The sequence below is a fragment of the Pseudochaenichthys georgianus genome, chromosome 4 (genome assembly GCF_902827115.2).
Source record: "Pseudochaenichthys georgianus chromosome 4, fPseGeo1.2, whole genome shotgun sequence".
Lineage (NCBI taxonomy): Eukaryota > Metazoa > Chordata > Actinopteri > Perciformes > Channichthyidae > Pseudochaenichthys > Pseudochaenichthys georgianus.
In genome coordinates, this window is record NC_047506.1 from 38,430,720 (window position 1) to 38,452,552 (window position 21,833).

Consider the following 21,833-nt stretch of genomic DNA (forward strand, 5'->3'; position numbering starts at 1 on the left):
TCATCTGAGATATATAGCTGGCCTGATATTCACTGAGCGTCTGAGAGTAGATAAAATGTTCAAACTGGCCTGAGTGATGTATGTTTGGCCTTCTGTTAGGCCCGGAGGTAGAGGCGTTTTATTAACTTTTCTAACTATGAAATGATTGCCATCGAACATTTCCGAGCTCTCCACAGGTGTTCTAACCCGTTATGAGTCACCGGGAGTTTGAATTCTGGAAAAACAGTCCGTTTCAGCCAGGGGTGTCCAAACGTTTTCACTGAGGGCCACATACAGAAAAATATACGAAGGGCTGGGTCACTCACTAGAGGTGAGGTACATTGCCTCATAAGTGAAGTCACAAGTTAGCAAAATCAATGAAATGTATGTCATAGGCTTGATATTTGAATATGCTGAATATATGAATAAGAAAAAAACATCCTACATCAGAGCTTTTAATGCATTGCTTGTTGGCTGCTCATACCTTCACACAGAAGCATCACATTGCTTATAATAAGGGAAAATATGAAGGGTATATTTCAAGCTTGTTATGTAATTACATTATTTTCATTGTCTATAACTATTTATTAGAAAAAGTTTTCAACTTTAATTGACTGCATTTATTTTAAACGTGGGCTTATTAAAACATGAATACTACTGTGTCATATATGTTTAAATTAGGGCTGTCAAACGATTAAAAACATTTAATCAGATTAATCACAGTTTAAAAATTAATTAATCATGATTAATCACCATTCGAACTACACAAATATGCCATTTATTTATGTATATTGTTGTGGGAATGGAAAGATAAATGAAAGAAGGCGGATATATCCACATACAGTATATATGTTTATTATAACATTGTTCTGTGTGTCAAAATGAAAGACAGCCCTCACACCTATCAATCATCAAACCGTGGAGTCTTAATTCATTACGTGTTGATTTCTATCAACGGGGGAGTACTTCAGGAAAGTCTACAGAGGGGGGGGGGCTACTGGAGTACTTCGTGACCACAGAGAACGTTGCTGTTTTAGTGCAGTTCTCCAGTGAAGGGGGGGAGTCTCCCTCCGCAGCCGGTTGGCGTAGTTTTGGCACAGTTCCGTTGTACAGACCGACGTTAACAGCAGCCCTGTCTGTGCACACGGAGACCGACTCTGTCATCCGGTGATCTAACCGCCTTCTGGAAAAGCTTCACAAGTACGTCGGTACGCAAATGCGCTTTGTGACACAAGTGACGGTACGCATTTCAGATTACGCAAATAACCTGCGTACCAGTTATGTGCACCCCTGTACTACAGCAAAAGTATTCTCCGTCGGGACTTCCTGCAACAACACCATGCCGTTATCTTGATTCTGATTGGCCAGAAGACATTATCAAAGATGTTCTATTGAGAAGACGATCACTACGTGACAAAAGTTTTCAAAACCGTGGCTACTGAAATCAATCTTACTAACTGCTGTCTGTGCAATTTACTCCGCGCGAGTTGGCAGACTTTATTTTGCTTACTTTAACATCATTTTTCATGGTGGGGCTAAGCCATTTCTTGGTATGGGTGTAGCCTACCCCAGCCATACCCTGGCGCTGCCACTGGTGGCACGTATGGGGCGGGCCATTCTGCACATGCGTTAAATGCGTTAAATATTTTAACGCAATTAATTTAAAAAATGTGTTACCGCCGTTAACGCGATAATTTTGACAGCACTAGTTTAAATATATATTTAAGAAGTACAATATAAGAAAAGTAGAGTTTCAGGTGTGGGCCATATTCCATTAAACTTTTTGAATCTGCTGAGGGAAAATTCTAAATGGACAATGTGCCATCATTTGGACACCTAAGGTTTTAGTAGACATGTATTGAGAGTATAGCATATGTTGTGCCCATTTGTATGGCCCAGGGTATTTAGGTGACCTCACCGGCACAGGTGTGGCTGATTGAGGCTGTGTGAGCAAACCGTTTTGACCGTGTTGTGTTGCAAACACACGCAGTTTTTGGATATAATAAATGATATTTATTGCAAGAATGCCGTGGTCATAATTGGAGAGTGCACACAACTAAAAGTCAAAGTTCCAATCCGTAGTGAGAGGACTGCATAAGCTGTCCTGGACTTCCTGTCCGCATGTACACCATTTGTACTTTGAAACCACTTCCATTTCCAAAAACTGCAAGAACAGGTTGACACCAAAACATGATGACCCAGCTGCATGGAGCAGAATAGCATGATTATATAACCTAGATAAATAAATCCAAAGAACAGAACAGAAAACGAGTCGATAAGGGAATGATTGAATGACTATAGAGATTGCATTGGGTTACTTTGCTTTTCCTTGCAATGAAACACTCAAAACGTAAGCTCCTCTCCAGTCTTTTCCTTGAGATATCCCAAAAAAGATGCAATTATAAGCTTTAGGGGGACTAAACAGGAAATGTAAGCTTTTCTTGTTTTTCTTTGACGGATTGCATGCTTTAGAGGTGGAACAACTTACTGTACCAGCGGCATTGTTGAGACTATTATCTTCTATCAGTTAATCAAAAAGTACTCTGTTACTTTCCTTGGGTGGGACAAATGGAGACTGTGCAAATGTCGAGGGTCATGTGTCCCCTGTGTTTTGTACCGAGTCCCTAATTAATCAAATCAAAAACAAAAACCAAGCCCAGAATATTGCATAATACTTCATACAAGCATCCTTTCATTAGCTAGGCATTTACTACTCTCTTTTTGAAGGCATGCATTGCCCGAAAATGTGTTACCTCTATTCTCGCTCTGCTTTTCCATAGTGTCAGTAGAGAAATTAAATAATACAGGAAATGGGATTACCCATTGATCTTTAACACTACAGTTCAGTATGAATGCTAATAAGCTTATGCTAATGTCTGCATACTGGACTTCCCCCAAACAGAGCCAAGCCTATTTATACATCTTACTGTTTTCCATTAAACCAGGGTTTCCCTTTTTTATTCTGAAGCCTGCAGATATCACCCTCCAATACCTATTATTTTCAGGTTGTGAGGATGCCTCGGGGCCGGATAAACATCATGAAGAACGTTCACACTAATTAGGCTCAAAGTTGCCATCCTAGCCAGCAGTTCTGAATTTGAGTGGGCCGACTTAGCTTGGGCTAAATCTTTGTGTTTCCATCCCAAGGCGGTACAACAAACACCAATACTGCATTTTTAGCAGAGGTAAATGGGGCATGAATAATTTGTCAGCTCTGTGATGTGCATGTGTTGAGTTTATAGAGAAATAATCCATATTGCTGTGTATCAAGTCTGCAAATGGTCTTGATACATCTAAATAATAGTATTAGTCTTATAGGCAGCAGATGCTTATTATCACATCCACTGTGTGTGAGAACTGGACAAATTGCTGCGGTGACCATTGTAGGTGTACTTACCGATGACACTTTCCTTCAGCTTGTTATACACACTGACAACTGACAGGTGCGTGCATCTTCCCAGGAAAGACTTGACTTCAAATTAAGAGCTTAAGATAAACAAGTTGTGGCCCATGGCTAACAGCAGTTCCAAATAAAGCCGTTCACAGCTGGGAAACACGGTGTGATTGTGTCTTGCATGAATTAGAGTATATTCCCTGCACTGCAGTGATCAAATCCATTAGCATAACTCAAGTAATGAAGCTCAGTCATTATTTGTATGTCATGAAATCCGAAACAATCCTGGTTAATGTTGAGATGCCTGGCAATGTTATTTCACAAATAAAAACCACAACCGGCTTTTAAGATGCCATTCCTTTTTTAACTGATTTGAACTTGTTTATTGAATATATTCTTAACATAGTAAACCACTAGTTTGAGATAGATATCTTTCTAACTTCCTAAAAAACTGCTTAAGTCCCATTCTGAAGCAAAACAATTAAGATGCTTTAAATGTTAACAACTACCGACTAGTTTCCGATGTGCCATTGAGTGAACTTTTAGGGAATCAGTTATAGGATCTGATCAACTCCCACAAGTGTTTTCAAGTAAACCATATGGATTCCATGCTAATCATAGCACCCAATAAAGCATAAATAAAGATTGTAAATTACCTAAAATTCAATGCAGAAAATAGCAAGCTCTTAGTTTAAGTACTAGCTGACTTAAGCACTGCTTTTGATACTGTAGTGTAGACAAGTAGACTCCACAGTTTTGTTGGCATTCCTTGTACTTTTGCTAATTGGTTTAAATCTTACCTTACTGAACATACCCATTAGAATAACACTCAAGTGAGGCAATGAGAGGGTTTGTCTAAAAGGCCATCGGTTTGCAAAATAAGAGCATTGGAAGTGAAGGGAAAAAAGTGGTTTGTTGGCATGAGTACCTCTTCTGCTTTGGTCTGCTGGAAGGCGAACTCCACTGTGGGCACCGCCAGTTGGTTGGCGAAGAAATTCACATCTCCAGGCAACTGCAGCGAGCTGACATTGGGTCCAGGGCAGTTCCCCCCACGAATGCAACTCAGAAGCTGTCTCTAACAGAGAGGACAAACAAAAAAGAGAAAGAAAAGCAGTAAGATGCAGTGGCGTTTTCTCCCGGAAGCCAGGCTTCCCCTGTTTTTTCGGATTGTAGTTATAATTTAAATAAATAAATAAAAACACTTTGTTTTGTTTCTGTAATTCTCCTTTCCTGTGTGTTCCTTCCGGACCGTCTCTCCGTCTCTCCCCCATTCTCATTGAGTATTTTACAAAGAGTGAAACAGCGCCCCTCTAGATGTCATGGTGAAACAGTAGATTGCATTCACTGTTGCGAGAGGAGGCAGCAGAATCTAGCTTCCCTTGGTGAAAAAAAATTGAGGGATTAACCAATCAGATGAGGCCCACGTGATGCCCCTGCCAACCTGTGATTGGTCAGGGCCATGCCAAGGGAAGCCAGCTGCCTCTAGCTTCCCTTCAGGGGCGGCTGGCGGCTGGCGATTTTGATTGGACACTGCCATCCAATCACATCAACATCAATTTTAATACTGTAACTGTCATCACCGCCGTTAGAAATTATCAAGCAAATGAAGCATTATGGAGGGAGGAGATTTGGCGTACTTAATTAAGCATAACTTCACTAAACTTCCGCTACAGCAGCAACTAAAAATTAAAGCAGATGGCAGGACAATGCCCGCACTCGAGCTGTGTACACAGAGGAATAAGGGATCTAATCGGACGTTCAATGAGGACAATTATGTCCGCACGGAGTGGCTAACTGGAAGCGCTAAACTTCAGGGTCTATTTTGCTGGCCATGTCTTCTTTTTGACAAGGGTTCGTGCTCCCTGAACAATCCTTGGGCAACTTCAGGATTCATCGACCTTGCCAACCTGTCACGGGCAATTGAGAGGCACGGTAAATCTAAAAATCATATAGATTGTGCTGTGAAATTAAAGCTTTTTGGACGCGTCAGGATTGACGAGGCTCTGGATGTAGCAAGAACCATTAGCACAAAGAAGCACAACGAACAAGTACAAAAGAACCGGGATATTCTGAGGAAACTCATCATTGCTGCCCTGTACCTTGCACGTCAAGAGCAAGCATTCAGGGGACACAATGAGGCCGCTGGCAGCTCTAACAGGGGCAATTTTGTAGAGCTGGTACGTGCATTTGCAGAGTTTGACACTGCACTCGCGGAGCACTTGGGATCGTCAACAGTCTTCAGCAGTATGTCAAACACCATACAAAATGACATCATTGAGAGCATAGCTGGTTGTATCCAGGATGAGACTGATAAAGAAATACACATTTCTCCTTTCATTGCTGTACAAGTGGATGACACATCAGACATCTCCAATAAGTGCCAACTCACTATCATAATCAGATATGTGAATGAAAAAGACAGTGTGTGTGAACGTTTCCTCGGCTTTTTTGATGTCAGCTTAGAAAGAGATGCAAAAGCTGTAACATCAGTTGTCATGAGAGCCATCGGGAACTACAGCCCAACAAACAAACTGATTTGTCAGACTTATGACGGAGCAAGCTGCATGAGTGGACAGCATGGTGGCATTCAGGCTTTAGTGAAAGCACACTGCCCCAATGCGCTATTCATCCACTGTTATGCTCACAAATTAAATTTGGTTTTAGCACAAGGCACAAACAACATCCAAGCAGCCAAACTGTTTTTTGCCAATCTCGATGCCTTCCACAATTTTTTGTAAGAGATCAGCACTACTGTCTGAAGTTGATCGAGCTGTGCGTGTACCAGGGGGTTCTGCTGTGAGGTGGAATTTTAAAAGCCGCGCAGTACACGCCATCCATGAAGGACGCGGGTCGCTCTGTATCGCTTTTGACAGGATAATGACAGAGCCGGGATGGGACAAAGAGACCATTGCACAGAGTGCTTCCTTGAAGCAAAAACTTGAGGATTTTGACTTCACCTTCCTGCTCGGGGTCTTTCAGTCCATTTTTGGCCTCACAGAACCACTCTTCCAGGTTCTGCAAAGCAAGACGGCGGACATCAAAAAATGCCAGGATCGGATCATGAGCACTCTCAGCGCTCTCAAAGCCACAAGGACAGATGAGACATTCAGTCGCATTTACGATGACACGGTCAAAGCAGTCGGCGATCCTGTGCCCCGACGTAAACGACGTCGCCGCGGCTGGGACGACCTGGAGCAGGGGTTTAACCAGCAACAAGAAGGAGATGAGGACACGGTTGTGTCTTTCCGGCGTCTTTACTTCCAGATTGTTGACGGCATAGTGTTGCACATGACCCAAAGATTTGCAGATATGGAGCACCTGCACTTTTTTCGGATACTGGAACACACATCATTCACATCGTTCTGCAACCCTGATGCAATTCCCAGCAGTGAGCTGGCTCAGCTGATCAACACGTATCCATTCTTTGATGAGCAGAAGTTAAGGAATGAGCTGCACACGCTGTACAACAACAGGCTGTTTCACAAGCCACCAGGAGAGCTGATACAGCTTCTTATTGAGGATGACCTACAGGGCACACTCTCCGAGGTCTACAAGCTGCTCCAGCTCATGCTCACGATACCAGCCACCAGCACATCAGCAGAGCGCTCCTTTTCCTGTCTAAAAAGGATCAAAACGTATCTGAGGAACACGTGTGGACAGGACAGACTTGTCAACCTAGCCACAATATCCATTGACTCTGTTGTTGTGGAGGACCTAAAGGCCGCTGGGAAGTTCTATGACATTGTTATTGACCACTTCGCCACCATGAAAGACAGGAGAATGGCCTTCCTCTTCAAATAGGGTGAGTGAAATGCACACCCCTTTCTCTCTGTGCATACCTGTTGCCTGAACTGCCCGTGTAGCTATGTGTGCCATTTCTGATGTGGTTCTGTTGGTTATTGTGCTTGCCTGGATTTAGCTGCAGGTGTTCAGTCTGAAGTAGTTGTTTTATTGCAGTTGTTTAATTAGCACAGGGTGCTATCTGAAAATCAGCACCGCAGATAGCATGCCATATAGGGCCCGATCAGCTGAATAGATGAGATTGTTTATATTTGTGTGTTACTTTTGGACTACGGACTGAACTAATTACAGAGACGAGGACTGTTGCTGCACTTGCCGTGTGTGTTAGTGTAACAGATGTAAATATGCAGTGGGGTTTATTTAATTTAATTTTGTATAATCACACACATGCTGTGTTTTATATTATTTTATTCTGTGTTCTTCATTTTATTGAATGTTAAATACCTGGCAAGGTCGGAGAGCTGTGCTCAGGAGTTTATTGTTGTGAGGACTTTCATTTCCTTTCTTTGTGATTTTACTTTTTGTATATATTGTGTCCCTCACGTTTCCTCTTCCCTTTTTGTAAACGTTCCAATGAGAGGAGTCACTGAGGGAAATGTATGTAAAACTGATCATTTTATCTGTTATCAGATTCAGACATTAAACAGAGATCGTCTCAACTTTACGCTGACTCTGCGGGTCTCGTCCATTATCAACACAACGCATACTGATACTTTGATGTGAACGTAAAACTTTAAAGGTCTCCTGATTTAGTTTGTGAATGAATGCTTCTTATTTATTAATTACCGAATCTGCACTGCGCATTGAGCGGCTGGTATTGCATTGGTGGGGGGAGGCTGGCATAAATTAATAAGAAAATGCTTAAATTAATAAGACGAGAGTTTCAGCTGGAGAGTGCGTGCGGACCTGTCGCTTAGATAACAGGTGTGTACAAGTCCTGCATCTGTATGATACACATGTGTGTAAAATGTTACCGGGCGCTGTAATCACTCATCTGGTTACGTTATTGACCCACCCCCCCCCCCCCCCCCCCCGACCCAAAAACATTGGCTTCCCCTACATTTTTCCCCACCCCACGCTACTGGTAAGATGAGAGGGGTTTACTTGAGGAAAGAGGGCAGATATGCTTATGAGGGTTTAGTAGAATTATAAGCCACAGATTTGCCAATAGTTGCCAACCCCAACCCTAGCCCAATTTAAAATAAATAACTGAGTTCTAGATACAACTCTTGAACTCTTTAGTTAATGCTTCCTTAGTAACAACATGAACCCTGAATTGACATTTAAGGCAGTGGGAACAAATGCCCACAATGTTTTAGATTTATAATAGCAACGGATTGTTAATGAGGTGTATAGAGTTTAGGTTGAACATGACAGAGACTATCTGAGAATTATTATTTATTTATTTTTGCTGTTATTATTTGTTTTTTTGTACTTTGTTATAATTATTAATTTGAGTGAGGGAAAAAAAAGAAAAAAAGAGAATATATATATATATTATTGTTGTATGTTTTTGTTTCTGACATGTTCAATAAACTGACTAAAAAAAAAAATGTTGGATGTTCTGCATAATTCTCACGGGAGAGTGGCAAAGTGAGGACTGTGACAAGTTTCCCCGCAATGTCTTTTGAAGGAAGCAGTGGATGCTTCAGACGCAGCTGGTTTCATGATGTGGTGAAGAGCGGCCAAACTAAAATTGGGATTTTTTAAATGTTTGTGGGGAAGAAGGGTGTAAGAGTCAGCCGTTCACGGAGTCCTCTGACTTCTTTGACATTATGACCCATGTTACAGAGAATATATTTTTTATATCTTGTGTAGGTCGAACTACATTTTATTTTTCGCACTGATTGTGAATTTGGCGTTTTGGACGAGGTTGAGGATTTTGGCTGACTGTGGTATTCAGATAGATTTATTTGAGCCAAATGATTTGGCCATGTTAAGGACATGAACTGTCCAGAACCTGAGCTGTTGAGAGCTAACAGTTCAGCTGTTATGTGTGCTCACTGGAAACTTCATCCAGATCCCTACAGTACATTTCAGATGCCCTCAACTGCTGTTTACCCAAAATGTACCTATAAGGGCCTTGAAATAATGAACCATGAGTTGTATACGATTTTGCATTTCTCAAATGACATTTCAACCAGGAGAGACGTTGATGTATGAAATACATATGTATTACCGGGACACATAATATGAATGTAATAATGATTACCATAATTATAACAGGTGAATGGAATGGTGTTTGGCGATTAGGCCCCAGTTTGCAGGATACTCATTCAGGAGGGGGAAGAACCGCTCCGATGAAACCCCCCGGGGTCTAAACACTGGTGGTGGTTGTTAAAGAATATTTTAATCTGATCTGTGTATTTTGAGACTTTCAGTCTTTTCTTGTATGTGTCCTGTTTGTAATTTGAAGAGGACAACGGTCAAGAGGCCCGATGCCTTTCCTGTGGGGGAAGTGTGGACCATGCAAGTTGGCATTAACAGACCCTTCTTTGTTCTTAAATGTCTGGTACTAATTAGAGAAAGCGCGGTTATCAGCTTCCCCCTTTTCACATTTTGAGGTGTTCCTGCCTTTGTGTCCTCAGTGTTGGCAGGGTCTTTCCATGATGAGAGTTATGTGAGATACCTTGTAAATGCTCCGGCCGTGTGACTCTCAATAAACTTTGGTGTTTGACTAAGCGGATTCCAGCTTCCATTCCTTTCCACTGCATTGCTGAACAGAAGTTTTCTTCACAAATTGGCATCACGAACGAGATACCAAAAGATCTTCAGAGACTGGTAAGTGTACATTTCTATTTTGAGATTGCCTTACCAGAATCTGTGATTGACGGTATCATAAAATTACCTGTGAAACTGAGCGGCTGCAATTTTTTTTGGTTTCTCTACTCGTTTACATTTGGAGGATTAATAAATAACCTTGGAAATTGGTGTCTAGGGGATGTTGTCCTGGCCGATTTACCCTGTGGTTGTTGCTGGGGCATGTGCCTACAGAACAAGCACAGCTCATGTAAAAAACAATGAGAATATTTGGGGCTAATAAATAACCTGGGAATATCGACTTTCATTGATTTCCTCTGTGTGTGATTCTCGGAATTAAATTACCGGACAATTACACACAGCAAATATTCGGAGAGACCTTAAAGGAGAGCATCAGTAAAGTGGAGCTTCTGCATTAGAAGCAATGTGATAGATTTGTATTGAAACAAATCACCGAATTCTGGAGATTTCAGAGGTTAAACTGCTTAAATCGACAGCTGGCATTGTTTCCTGCTGCCTGTCTGTTCTCTTCCCCCCTGTGGAGAGCCGCAGGCAAAGAGAGAGGAAAACAGCACATCGTCACATTATTTCCACGGCACTGCCAATTTCGAACTAAAGAAAGCGGTTAAACGTGGTGTGAGAATGTGATATATGAGTTGCTGAATTTGGCTGTTGTTTTTGGAAGAAAGGGTGAGACAAAATTAAAGTCTATGCTCTTAGACGAAGAGTAAAGTACCACTAAATAAGCATAGTGTTTGTTGATTTGAGAATAAATTAGTTATTGCTCTTCAACAGATTCCGTTCTTAGCACTTGTACAAGGATTATGAGTAAGAAGGCACTCATAATTAAACAGATATTTCTCTACCCCCTCTGAAAGTCTCCCTAATTCGGATTAAATTAAAGTTGGAAGAGTTCTCTGTGACGCTGATGGTTGTTAAGAGTTTATGTTTGTTTGTCTAAATTGCAGTGTTTGTTTTATTGTACTAACCGTTAAACATGGGTAATACTGTCTCCACAAACGATTCGGTTGGTAAGAGGAAAAACAATTCACGCACCAAGACACTTCCAAAAAATCCTATTACAGACAGCCACTACACGCACATGTTTTCCCCTAATATGCTGTCTGGAATTGTCGGAAGAAGCTTGGATTGGTCTAAAGTTATGCCGTTTACCTCGTTACTTTGTGAACACTTACAACAGAATAGTCAGAAAGGTACGATTCTATTTGATTGGCCGTTAACTGGTACTTTTGACATGGCCGTGTTGTGGCAGGCGTTCAAATTAATTGAAAATGAGGCGAATTGCTCCTGGGATGTAACATACATGAAGGAATGTGTTAAAGCTTGGATGGCTATTGCAGAAAAAAGAGGTTATGATGAGCGGAAAAATGAAAAATCAGTTGGCACCGAGCGAGGCTCCATTGAGCTCAAGGCTTTGATAGGGTTTCTAAATGTGCGGCAAATTGTCATTTGCTTAGCCTAGAGGCTGCTTTTGATGTTACATCAGAGAACATGTCCAGAATTAAGGAAAGACACGGAAAGGACGTTGCAGCCATTGCAAAATCAGTTATGTACGATTGGCTGAAAAGACAAGGGAAATCTCCCAGCACAGCTCAGCTAATTTCCATTCTAACAGGCGCTGGGCTGCTAGAGGAAATGCAGGCTGTAGCTCTCTGTACACAAATAATTCCCGCGATAGGACTCTCAAATCCTGTTGCAAGAAACTCCGATGATGATCTGTTAATGACAGCTGCAGCTATCATGAATCAAAATGGGTTGACATATCAGGCAGGACAGTATAGACAACAAGAAATTGAGCAGCAGGAACAAAGTGCAGCGGACAGTGGAGAGGAAATGTCAGACAGAAGCCCATTACAAACACCCACCTCTAGTTTCGCAACAACAATGTTATATAATCCAGACACGCCGTACGGCAGCAGTTTTAAAAAATATGTCCTGCATAGAATTATCACGAGACTGCAAACATCTCAGGATAATAATTCTGCTGAAACTGTGACCGCACCGACAATTCTGATAGGAGAAGTTCCAGTTTATAAGCCTTGGACACCCGCTGAGGTCATGGATGTCACTAATCACGCTCCCAGTCCCACTAAAAGCACAGATGAGTATCTGTCGTGGTTGACTAATGTCTGCCCAGTTTATAACCGTTTGGTTCATGATGTTAAACAGCTGATAATCCTAACATACAAGGCAGATTGGCCCACGTGCAGGGACGAGTTTACATTTCCTGACTGTACGCCTGCAGGTGATTGGCCTCTGGCACAGACGCGTGATATGTGGATCCAGACCGTCGCTGCTGTGGCTATTAGAGCATGCGCTAAGACTCACACAGATTTTCCCAAGTGATGGCTTGCGTACAGAACCCAACAGAAACTGTCCCAGAATTTCTCCAGCGTTTCATGACAGTGTGGGATAATAATGTGGGCATTAAAAGGGAGGGCAATGATTTGTTCGCCATACAGAGTTTGTTACATAATTTAATCCCTGAAACAGCTCAAGCCTACATGATGGCTACTCCTGACTGGCAAGTCAAAACCTGGAAACCCACGATAGCCACAATGCGTGCTTTGCATAGAAGCCAGATATTTCTGACCCCCAGAATTGCCCAGCTGATGCAAAAGTTGCCTCAAAATACACAGGCTTATCAGAGTGCGGATAACTCCCAGCAGTTTCAGGGACAAAACCGCACACAGCAGTATCAAAATCAGGGAAGATCACAGGGTTATCAAGACAAGGGCAGACAGCAGCAGAACAAAAATTCCAAAAAGTTGATGCCATGTCATGTTTGCGGTGCGACGGACCACTGGGCCGGGCAGTGCGAAAGACGGTGGGGAGCGCAGCAGAATACACAATCCTTGCCTGCTCTCCCCCAGCCCCCCCGCCACCCTGCATTATTGCCCCCCCTCCCCTTACCAGTCACTACGACAGGCAGGCTCAACAGGGGCAAAACGGTCAGCAAAGTCAATTTAATAGACGATAGGGAGGCCATGGAGAAATAGGATCAATTTCACAGCATTTCCCCATTCAAGCAGCAACAATTCGCCTTTCCAATAACCCGCGTGAAGATCCGATTATGCCCGTTGAATTTAGTGGTACGGCGGTAGATATTTTGATTGATAGCGGAGCAACATTGTCAGCAGTGCGCACTAAGGACAAAGTGTGTGAAGCAACTAATCATTTTGTTACAACAATGGGAGTTTATGGCATTCCTATGTCCGAGCCCATTTCAGAGAGTACTAATGTTTCAATCGATGGGTCAAATGTCCAACACTCTTTCATTATTTCAGATGGAAGTCCTATTAATCTAATGGGCAGAGATTTGCTTTGTAAATTACAGGCAACAATACATTGCACTCCAGACGGATTGTTTTTGGCTATTCCTGACAGCAAAGTCTATCAAGCTGTCCAATTCATTCAATCATCTCAAGACAACCTTTATTGTTGGTTATTTCCAGATTTCAACATGATTTCTGTTTTCTCAACAACAGGAATTCAGAAAATTGTTAGCATTTCCCCTGTGTGTGCTTCCTTAATGTCCCTTATGCGGCCTGTGTTGAATTGTCACTGCACAGCTGCTTTTAACCCATCAGATGACTATGCGCTATCAGTAAGAGGTTTTTGCAACAGCTCAGATCAGTTGGAATGTGAGCAGTTTCTATTTGTAGGACCCCAGGGGTGCGCATTACCCCTGAGGCTCACAACCACACAGCAGGCTCTTTATGTTGCAGACACGATTCCTCACCTCACACTAGCGGTGACTTTAGGAAGTGATCCACACATATAATCTAATTAACCTCGGAGAAGAGCATTACATGCTGCGCCTCTCTGAGCTAATTTCTCTCCCTCAAAGCACATTTCTTTATTTACAGCCACCTGCACCCACACAATATGGACCCCCATCAGATATTTCTGAGGTTCCGGCCACATTATGGGCTAAACACAAGAATCATGTGGGGTTTGTTTGTTCAGCCCCTCCACACAGAGTCACACTTAAAGCCAATGCCAGATTGCCAGCTATCCGGCAGTACAATTTACCCCATAGAGCCATTTTGGGAATTGAAGGAGTCATCCAATCTCTGCTCGATCAGGGCGTGTTGAGATACACGACCAGCCCGTGTAATACCCCAATTCTACCCATACCTAAACACAATCGCCCTGATGAGTGGCGTTTTTCCAAGATTTGCAAGCTATTAACGCTATTGTCATTCCGACAGCTCCTATAGTGCCTGACACTAATTTGATTCTTGCGTCTTTGCCCTCAGATTCCAAATATTATACAGTCATTGATTTGTGTTCAGCATTTTTCTCTGTTCCTCTGCATCCAGACAGCCAGTATCTGTTTGCATTTACTTTTAAAGGTAAACAAATCACATACACGCGCCTCCCACAGGGGTATGTTGAATCGCCTACTGTGTACGCAGCAGCGGTTAAGAGAGATCTGGACACTTTGGTCCTTACAGGAGGTAGTACCTTGCTTCAGTACGCAGATGACCTGTTGCTAGCTTCTCCCAACATGGACGCATGTCGCATCGACTCCATTCTGCTCATGAAAAGACTTTCTGAATGCGGACACAGAGCATCCCTGGCTAAGTTGCAGTACTGCCAGACTGAGGTCACATACCTGGGTCACATTCTGAGGGATGGACACCGACTCCTCTCGCCAGCAAGGATTTGTCTTTTGAACAAAGTGGCACCACCCCGCACAAAGAAGGAGATGCTTTCCTTCTTGGGCATGGCAAACTACTGCAGACATTGGATATACGAGTACGCTGCTATGGACTCTGTCCTGCGTGCTGCCACTCTGCAGGCTGCTCCTAACATTGTTCAATGGTCTGAGGACATGCACACAGCTTTTCAGGACTTATGCAATGTAATGTAAAGCGAGCCCTGACATCAGCTCCTGCCCTGGGGCTCCCTGATTACTATCAGCCGTTTCACCTGCACGTCCATGAAAAAGGGGGCTTTGCAACGGGCATCTTGGTACAGAAGCATGGCTCTAATTTCCGGCCTGTTGCATACTACTCATCTCGACTCTCCCCTGTGGTGCTCGGTATGCCTGCATGCCTGTGGGCAGTGGCCGCAGTTGCAATTGTTATCAAACAATCCTCTCCCATTGTACTGGCCAGTGACTGTGTAGTACATGTCCCACATGCAGTTTTGCATATTCTGAACACCTCTGCTACTCAGCATATGACAGCAGCAAGGCGATCTGGTTATGAAGCGATAATTCTTTCAAGCCCACACATCACACTTAAACGCTCTCCCCCTCTAAACCCAGCTACGCTGGTGCCAATTCCAGATTTTGAAATAACACATGACTGCGTCACAACGATTGACATGTCTTCTTCCCCCAGAACTGATATGTTGCAAACTCCTATCCCTAATTCAGATCTGATTCTGGGTTATCAATTCTGACACAGTACACTTAGCAGGCTATGCTGTTGTGAACGACTGGGAGGTTTTAGAAAGCCGGGCCTTGCCAAATGGCACGTCGGCTCAGGCTGCAGAGTTGTATGCTCTGCTCAGGGCGTGTATTTTGGCTAAAGATAGAGTTGCAACCATTTTCACAGACTCCAGGTATGCATTTGGTGTGTGCCATGATTTTGGTGTCTTGTGGAAAATGCGCGGTTTGTTAACATCGGCCGGTAAGCCTATTCAACATCATGCGTTAGTAGCTGAGCTATTAGACGCTATCATGCTCCCTACACAGCTAGCAGTAGTTAAGTGTGCTGCTCACACAAATTCTGATGATCCTATTTCGCGTGGAAATGCGTTAGCCGACACCGCGGCTAAACAAGCAGCAGTTTCCTGCTTTTCTATGGTGCTCCAATGCCCCTGAACACAACCCGCAGAACCCATTTGTTTGCCTTCCTTTAATGAAGTCGCGGACATGCAAGCCCTCGCTGATATTAGGGAGAAAGATTTATGGCTAAGACGAGGTTGTACACTTGACGCTGAGTCCAGCTTGTGGCTCCACCCAGACGGACGGATGGTTTGTCCACGTTTGTTCCTCCATGTTTTGGCACATGTTGCACATGGCAAATCACATGTAGGAAAAGGAGGGATGAATGGGATTATAAAGTCACAATGGTTTGCTCCAGGCATTACACTAGCTACACAGACCCTTGTAGACAGATGCATGATATGCCAGCAGACAAGAAGAAGAAGTGGTCAAGTTCAGCATGAACACTTACCGCCCCCCTCGGGGCCCTTTGTAAATATGCAAATTGACTTTTCACATATGCCACCATGCCAAGGATTCAAATATTTGTTGGTAATAGTGTGCCAGTTCTCCAAATGGGTAGAGGCCTACCCTACCAGAAAAGAAGATGCTAGAACAGTTGTAAAGTGTCTTCTCAAAGATGTTATTCCTAGATTTGGTGTGCCCACAGGAATTAACAGTGACAGAGGTCCAGCATTCATTTCTAAGATAACCCAGAGTCTAGCTACAGTGTTAGGGTTCAAATGGCAATTGCATGTTCCCTATCACCCACAGAGCTCAGGCCAGGTTGAGAGAATGAACTTGACTATAAAGGAGAAACTCACTAAAACAATGTTGACCACAGGACTAAAATGGGTAGACGCGCTGCCGCTAGTTCTGTGCTCCATTCGAAGCTCACCAAATGCAACGACAGGGCTTAGCCCACACGAGGTATTGATGGGAAGGGTAATGTTCGCAGGATCTAGCGCCTCAGTAACACCCCACAAACTCACTCTTTTGTGGACAGATGATTACATGACTAACTATGTCAAATATCTAACTGACATGTTGAGAAAGTTTCACAGGCAGGTGGCTGACAGGCTCCCCCAGCCGGGAGAGGAGCCCACCCACCCCTTTCAGATTGGTGATAATATACTAATCAAATCTCTTGAAAAATATGCTCTGTCTCCCAGGTGAAAAGGTCCTTTCCAGGTGTTAATAGTGACCAGAACAGCCCTGAGAGTACAAGGTAGACCGGAGTGGATTCACGCTTCCAGATGTCGTCTCTCTCCTCTACCGGATGCTGGAGTATGAAGGCAGTCATCATCATCGTCATTCTGGGTCTACTATACCTGGTGGTGACACCAACGGGCAAATCAGTGCCTAGCGACAAGGACAGGTTGTATCCAATCACCACACAGACATTCAGTATGTTGCAAGAGACACAACGAGAGAGAAAAGGAGGAAGAATCAGGAGGATTGTCTCCCTCCCTGATCAGAAATCAGAGACTGTTTCTTTTAACTGTCCAGCTTCAATATGTGACGCATCTAACTGTATTATTGTGTTTCCTGTGTCCTTAGTTTACTCAACGTGGGAGATATATCCAAGGGACCAGTACCATGGGGTCGGGATCGCATCGGAGGGGGTAAGAATAGCTCTCAACACCATTGAAGAAATGCCCCCAGAACTGTGGTGTAGCACTGTAGAACAGTTTAAGACACTGATAAGGGATACGGCAACATGTAGAATGAGGAAACCAGATTACCAGGTTCCCAATCCAGGTGCTACTGCATGCAACATTTCTGGACCAGATAGAAAAACAAATGTTCTATCCACTCCACTTAAATACTCAGCAGGTGATGTATATTTTTCAAAAAAGGCCTTAATCACTCCTTTTAAACAAACTAAAACTAATTCTGCTGTAAGTTTAATGTTAGACTACGCACATGAACGCAATATTAGCAACTGTTGGCTGTGCCAAAATATGCCAGAATCTATGCATTCTCCCATGTTTAGCCCAATTCCTTTCACGAAAGCTGACTATGATTTAGTGAGCTGGAATGACATAGCATCCAGAATTAGCGATGAGGCTGAGGATTGTTACACCCCTTCCTACCCAATGGACTCTGAGAAACCGTTACAGTACGAGGGTCTAGTCTCTCTCATCGTTGATACAGTAAATACAAATTACCTGCCTGACGGTTTCAAACGATTGATGTTTTTAAAACTAATATATGTGAAGAAATACATTAACCTAGCTTTTGAATACAGATTCCAGTTAGCTCTGGCCCAAACTAATTGTGTGGTTAATTCCACAAGTCCAACATGCACAACACAACCACACATGGCATCTTTGTTAGTTGAAGCTTTGGTAACAGTTGTACCCTGGTTTGGCTCCAGAACAGTGGACTCCGTTGAGGTTAAAATACATGACTGTACGCAACCAATACCCCTAGGCAATCCCCCTACACGTGACTGTTCAGTATATGTTCCCCCAATTGTAGTACATGAATGGAAGAATGTGTCCATCTGTTTCCAGAATGAAGCAGGATCTCACACCTCTCCAGATGTGGGACACAGCGACTGTAATACCATAGTGAGGGTAAGATTAGCCAGAATTCCCCTCCCACAGAGAGTTTACTTAGTTTGTGGCGACCGGGCCTACGGCTGTGTGCCGTATGACGTTTTTTTATGGCACCTGCTATCTAGCCTACCTAATTCCTTTAATCCGTAAAGTAGAGGCAAATGAGATTGCAGCGATACTTCCCTCTCTACACAGGAACAGCAGGTCCATTACACAAGGACAACAGATAGTGAGCCTATTTTTGCCTTGGTACGGCATTTATGTTAGTCAGCAGGAAATCATGGCATTGTCCAAAGTAGTGGAAAATCATCTAAATGTATCTAACACAGCGATGTTAGCTGAACACAAAGAATTACAGGAAGTTAGGACAGTAGCACTACAGAATCGCATGGCGCTGGACCTCCTCTTAGCTGCCCAGGGGGGCACATGTAAAGTGATTGGAGCTGAGTGCTGTTCTTACGTCTCTGATGCCTCACCTGAAGTTATGGATATGGTTCATGATACGGCTAAGGGAATAAAATAATTGCATGAAACTCATGGTTTTACATTTGGGGATTTAAGTGGAATCCTTGGATCCTGGGGAGCGGGGTTGGTTAAATGTGTTGTTACTGTTTCAGTGTTTATCTTGGTTGTGCTAATCCTAGTGACCTTGTTTGATCACTGTAGTTAAATTAGCCATACGCAGGGTTGCCAAGACTGCCCTCCAAGCCCCACAGAGGCTAGTGGGGTATTCAACTGTAAATGACACAATGTTGATGTACGACGCTGACCTCCCAGACCCATGGGTCTCCATCGCAGTTTCTGCACCTTGGGTACCCCCATTCAGCGATTGATAAATTAATTTAAAGTTGACACTCAGAATAAAGAATAGATGTTTTGATTTTTCCTTGAATAAAGAACAGATGTTTTGATTTTTCCTTCCTCAGGTTGTTACAATAAAATGTCTGATTTTTCCTTTTCAGATTTTGAAGAAATGTATTTGAATAAAATGTATGTACTACTAAGTGCCTTACTCTTGGATAAGCGTACTGAAATAAACGTAAAGTAATGTTAAAGATTGAGGACACTGTAACTTTACAGATTACAGATTCATCACTGTGAATTTATACCTTAACTGGATCTCTCATGATTCTGATTTTATACCTCAATTGGATTTCTTATAATCCTAAATTCTAATTGTGTTTTAATAAGTAATTGCCTTGTAGTAAATCTTTGAGATGTAAACTGATTTTGAATTTGTGTTTGATGAATGAGATTAACTGAGTGATAAATGATAAAAGATCTTGATTTTGAAACATATATTTTACTATTATATTTTTGTATTGCATGTGTGTTATTATTGTGCTTTTTGACAAAATAAGTCAAACACTGAAGAAAGATGATTTTTCTATTGTGGTTGTCTGTATCAACCATTGTGGTTGAATGTTTCAATCTTATTCTACTTTTGATGTAATTAATGTAATGGGAACCCACACAACTCTGAGGACGTTTTTATTTGATTTAAGTAGTGACTGAAATATTCTTAGACTAATGTTAATTGGTTATCAATAAATTGATAAAAAGAAAGGAACTGTTAAAGAATATTTTAATCTGATCTGTGTATTTTTGAGACTTTCAGTCTTTTCTTGTATGTGTCCTGTTTGTAATTTGAAGAGGACAACGGTCAAGAGGCCCGATGCCTTTCCTGTGGGGGAAGTGTGGATGCAAGTTGGCATTAACAGACCCTTCTTTGTTCTTAAATGTCTGGTACTAATTAGAGAAAGCGCGGTTATCAGCTTCCCCCTTTTCACATATAGAGGTGTTCCTGCCTTTGTGTCCTCAGTGTTGGCAGGGTCTTTCCATGATGAGAGTTATGTGAGATACCTTGTAAATGCTCCTGCCGTGTGACTTTTAATAAACTTCGGTGTCTGACTAAGCGGATTCCAGCTTCCATTCCTTTCCACTGCATTGCTGAACAGAAGTTTTCTTCACAGTGGTGATAAGTAGGTGGGACCGGTCTGAAGTGAGAAGGTTTAGCTTGGCCCTGTAGGAGACGGGAGGCGAAGGGGTGCCCACACGGAAAGAAAGTATATGAACATATATCCCAATATATGGCAAATATATGCAGAATATATGTTGCATATATGTCATATTCAGGTTCATATATGTTCATATATGTGCATATATGTGGATTAATAGGAAATATATGTGTCATATATAGCTCATATATTTCCACATATATGCCAAAGTCAGGTTCATATATTTGCATATATCTCCTACATAATGCCTCATATATAGCTCATATATCTGTCTTTTTGCATATATGTCATACAGAATGCCTACATACATACATACATACATACATACTGTATATATAGGTCTTTGCAAGGTAATGTGGTAATGTGCATATTATTCCAAAGTTCTATATAACTACATGAATTAATCATTGTACTTATTTCCATTCAATGCAGATTGAGGTATGTTTTATTGTATGAAGCAACATTTTTTGTTTAGTTATTTCACCCAGGACCGGAACCAGGTGTTTATATCCGCTCGACGTCAGCTGATCAGTTTAAGATTAGTAAATTATTAAATATTTGATAATTGTACATTATTGTTAAAAAGTTAACGCGTTAATAATGCGTTTTTTTTAACGCCACTAATTATTTTAACGCGATTAACGCATACATATTTTTTTTCCTCGGCCGCCCCGTAGTTTCAGAGCGCATCGAGTTTAAAATACCATCTACAAGCTGATGCTGACAGCCCCGCTCCTGCTGCCTGCTTGCGGCAGACCACACTTCCACGCTCACCGGCAGGCACCGACTGGCCATCTGGAGGACCGGGAGGGTGTGTGTATGTGTGGCCCGAGCGAGCGAGAGAGAGACCTTACGTGTATTGTTGTTGTTAGCATCTGGTGCTAGCTAGCTGCGCTAACGGATGCAAGGAGCTGTTTAAATGAAAACAGAGGAGCGACATTTCGCCGACAACTGCGCCGAGCACTTGACTTTATGCAGGAAGCCAGACAGTGGGACATTGTACGAAAAGTCAGCACACTCAGCACGGATAGTGTGCAACATGATTGCAGCGTCCAGGCAGCTCCCGTTCGAGCATATGCCTTGAGTTGCACATAGCTCCAACGATCCCACACACACACACACACACACACACACACACACACACACACACACACACACACACACACACACACACACACACACACACACACACACACACACACACACACACACACACTAAATAATTGACATTTATTGACAATAAATGTATGTTAATGACTTATACAATTTGTGTGTTGTATTCTTTTATGTAGGTAGGCTATGTATAAACCTTGAACATAGGTGTAAATAAACATATATGCACATATAGGCTAAACTTATATGTGCATATATGTGAAACCTATGTGCATATATGTGCAACCTATATGTGAAACCTATATGTGCAACCTATATGTACATATATGTGTGTGCATATATGTGCATATATGGATATATATGTACATATATGTTCAGAGACATATATGTAGGGGTCCAATTTCATATATATCACATATATGTTGAAAATATGTGACATATATTAAAAATATATATGTTCA

At 42.4% G+C, this 21,833-nt stretch overlaps 1 protein-coding gene across 1 annotated transcript in view; it reads right to left on the minus strand.

Moving 5' to 3' along the window:
* Positions 1-21,833, minus strand: part of LOC117445970 (inactive N-acetylated-alpha-linked acidic dipeptidase-like protein 2) — a 656,924-nt gene that overhangs the window by 291,532 nt on the left and 343,559 nt on the right. Inside the window, exon 12 of the mRNA XM_034081942.1 lies at positions 4,302-4,448. Coding sequence (XP_033937833.1) covers positions 4,302-4,448 — 147 coding nt within the window. The remainder of the gene's footprint in view (positions 1-4,301; positions 4,449-21,833) is intronic.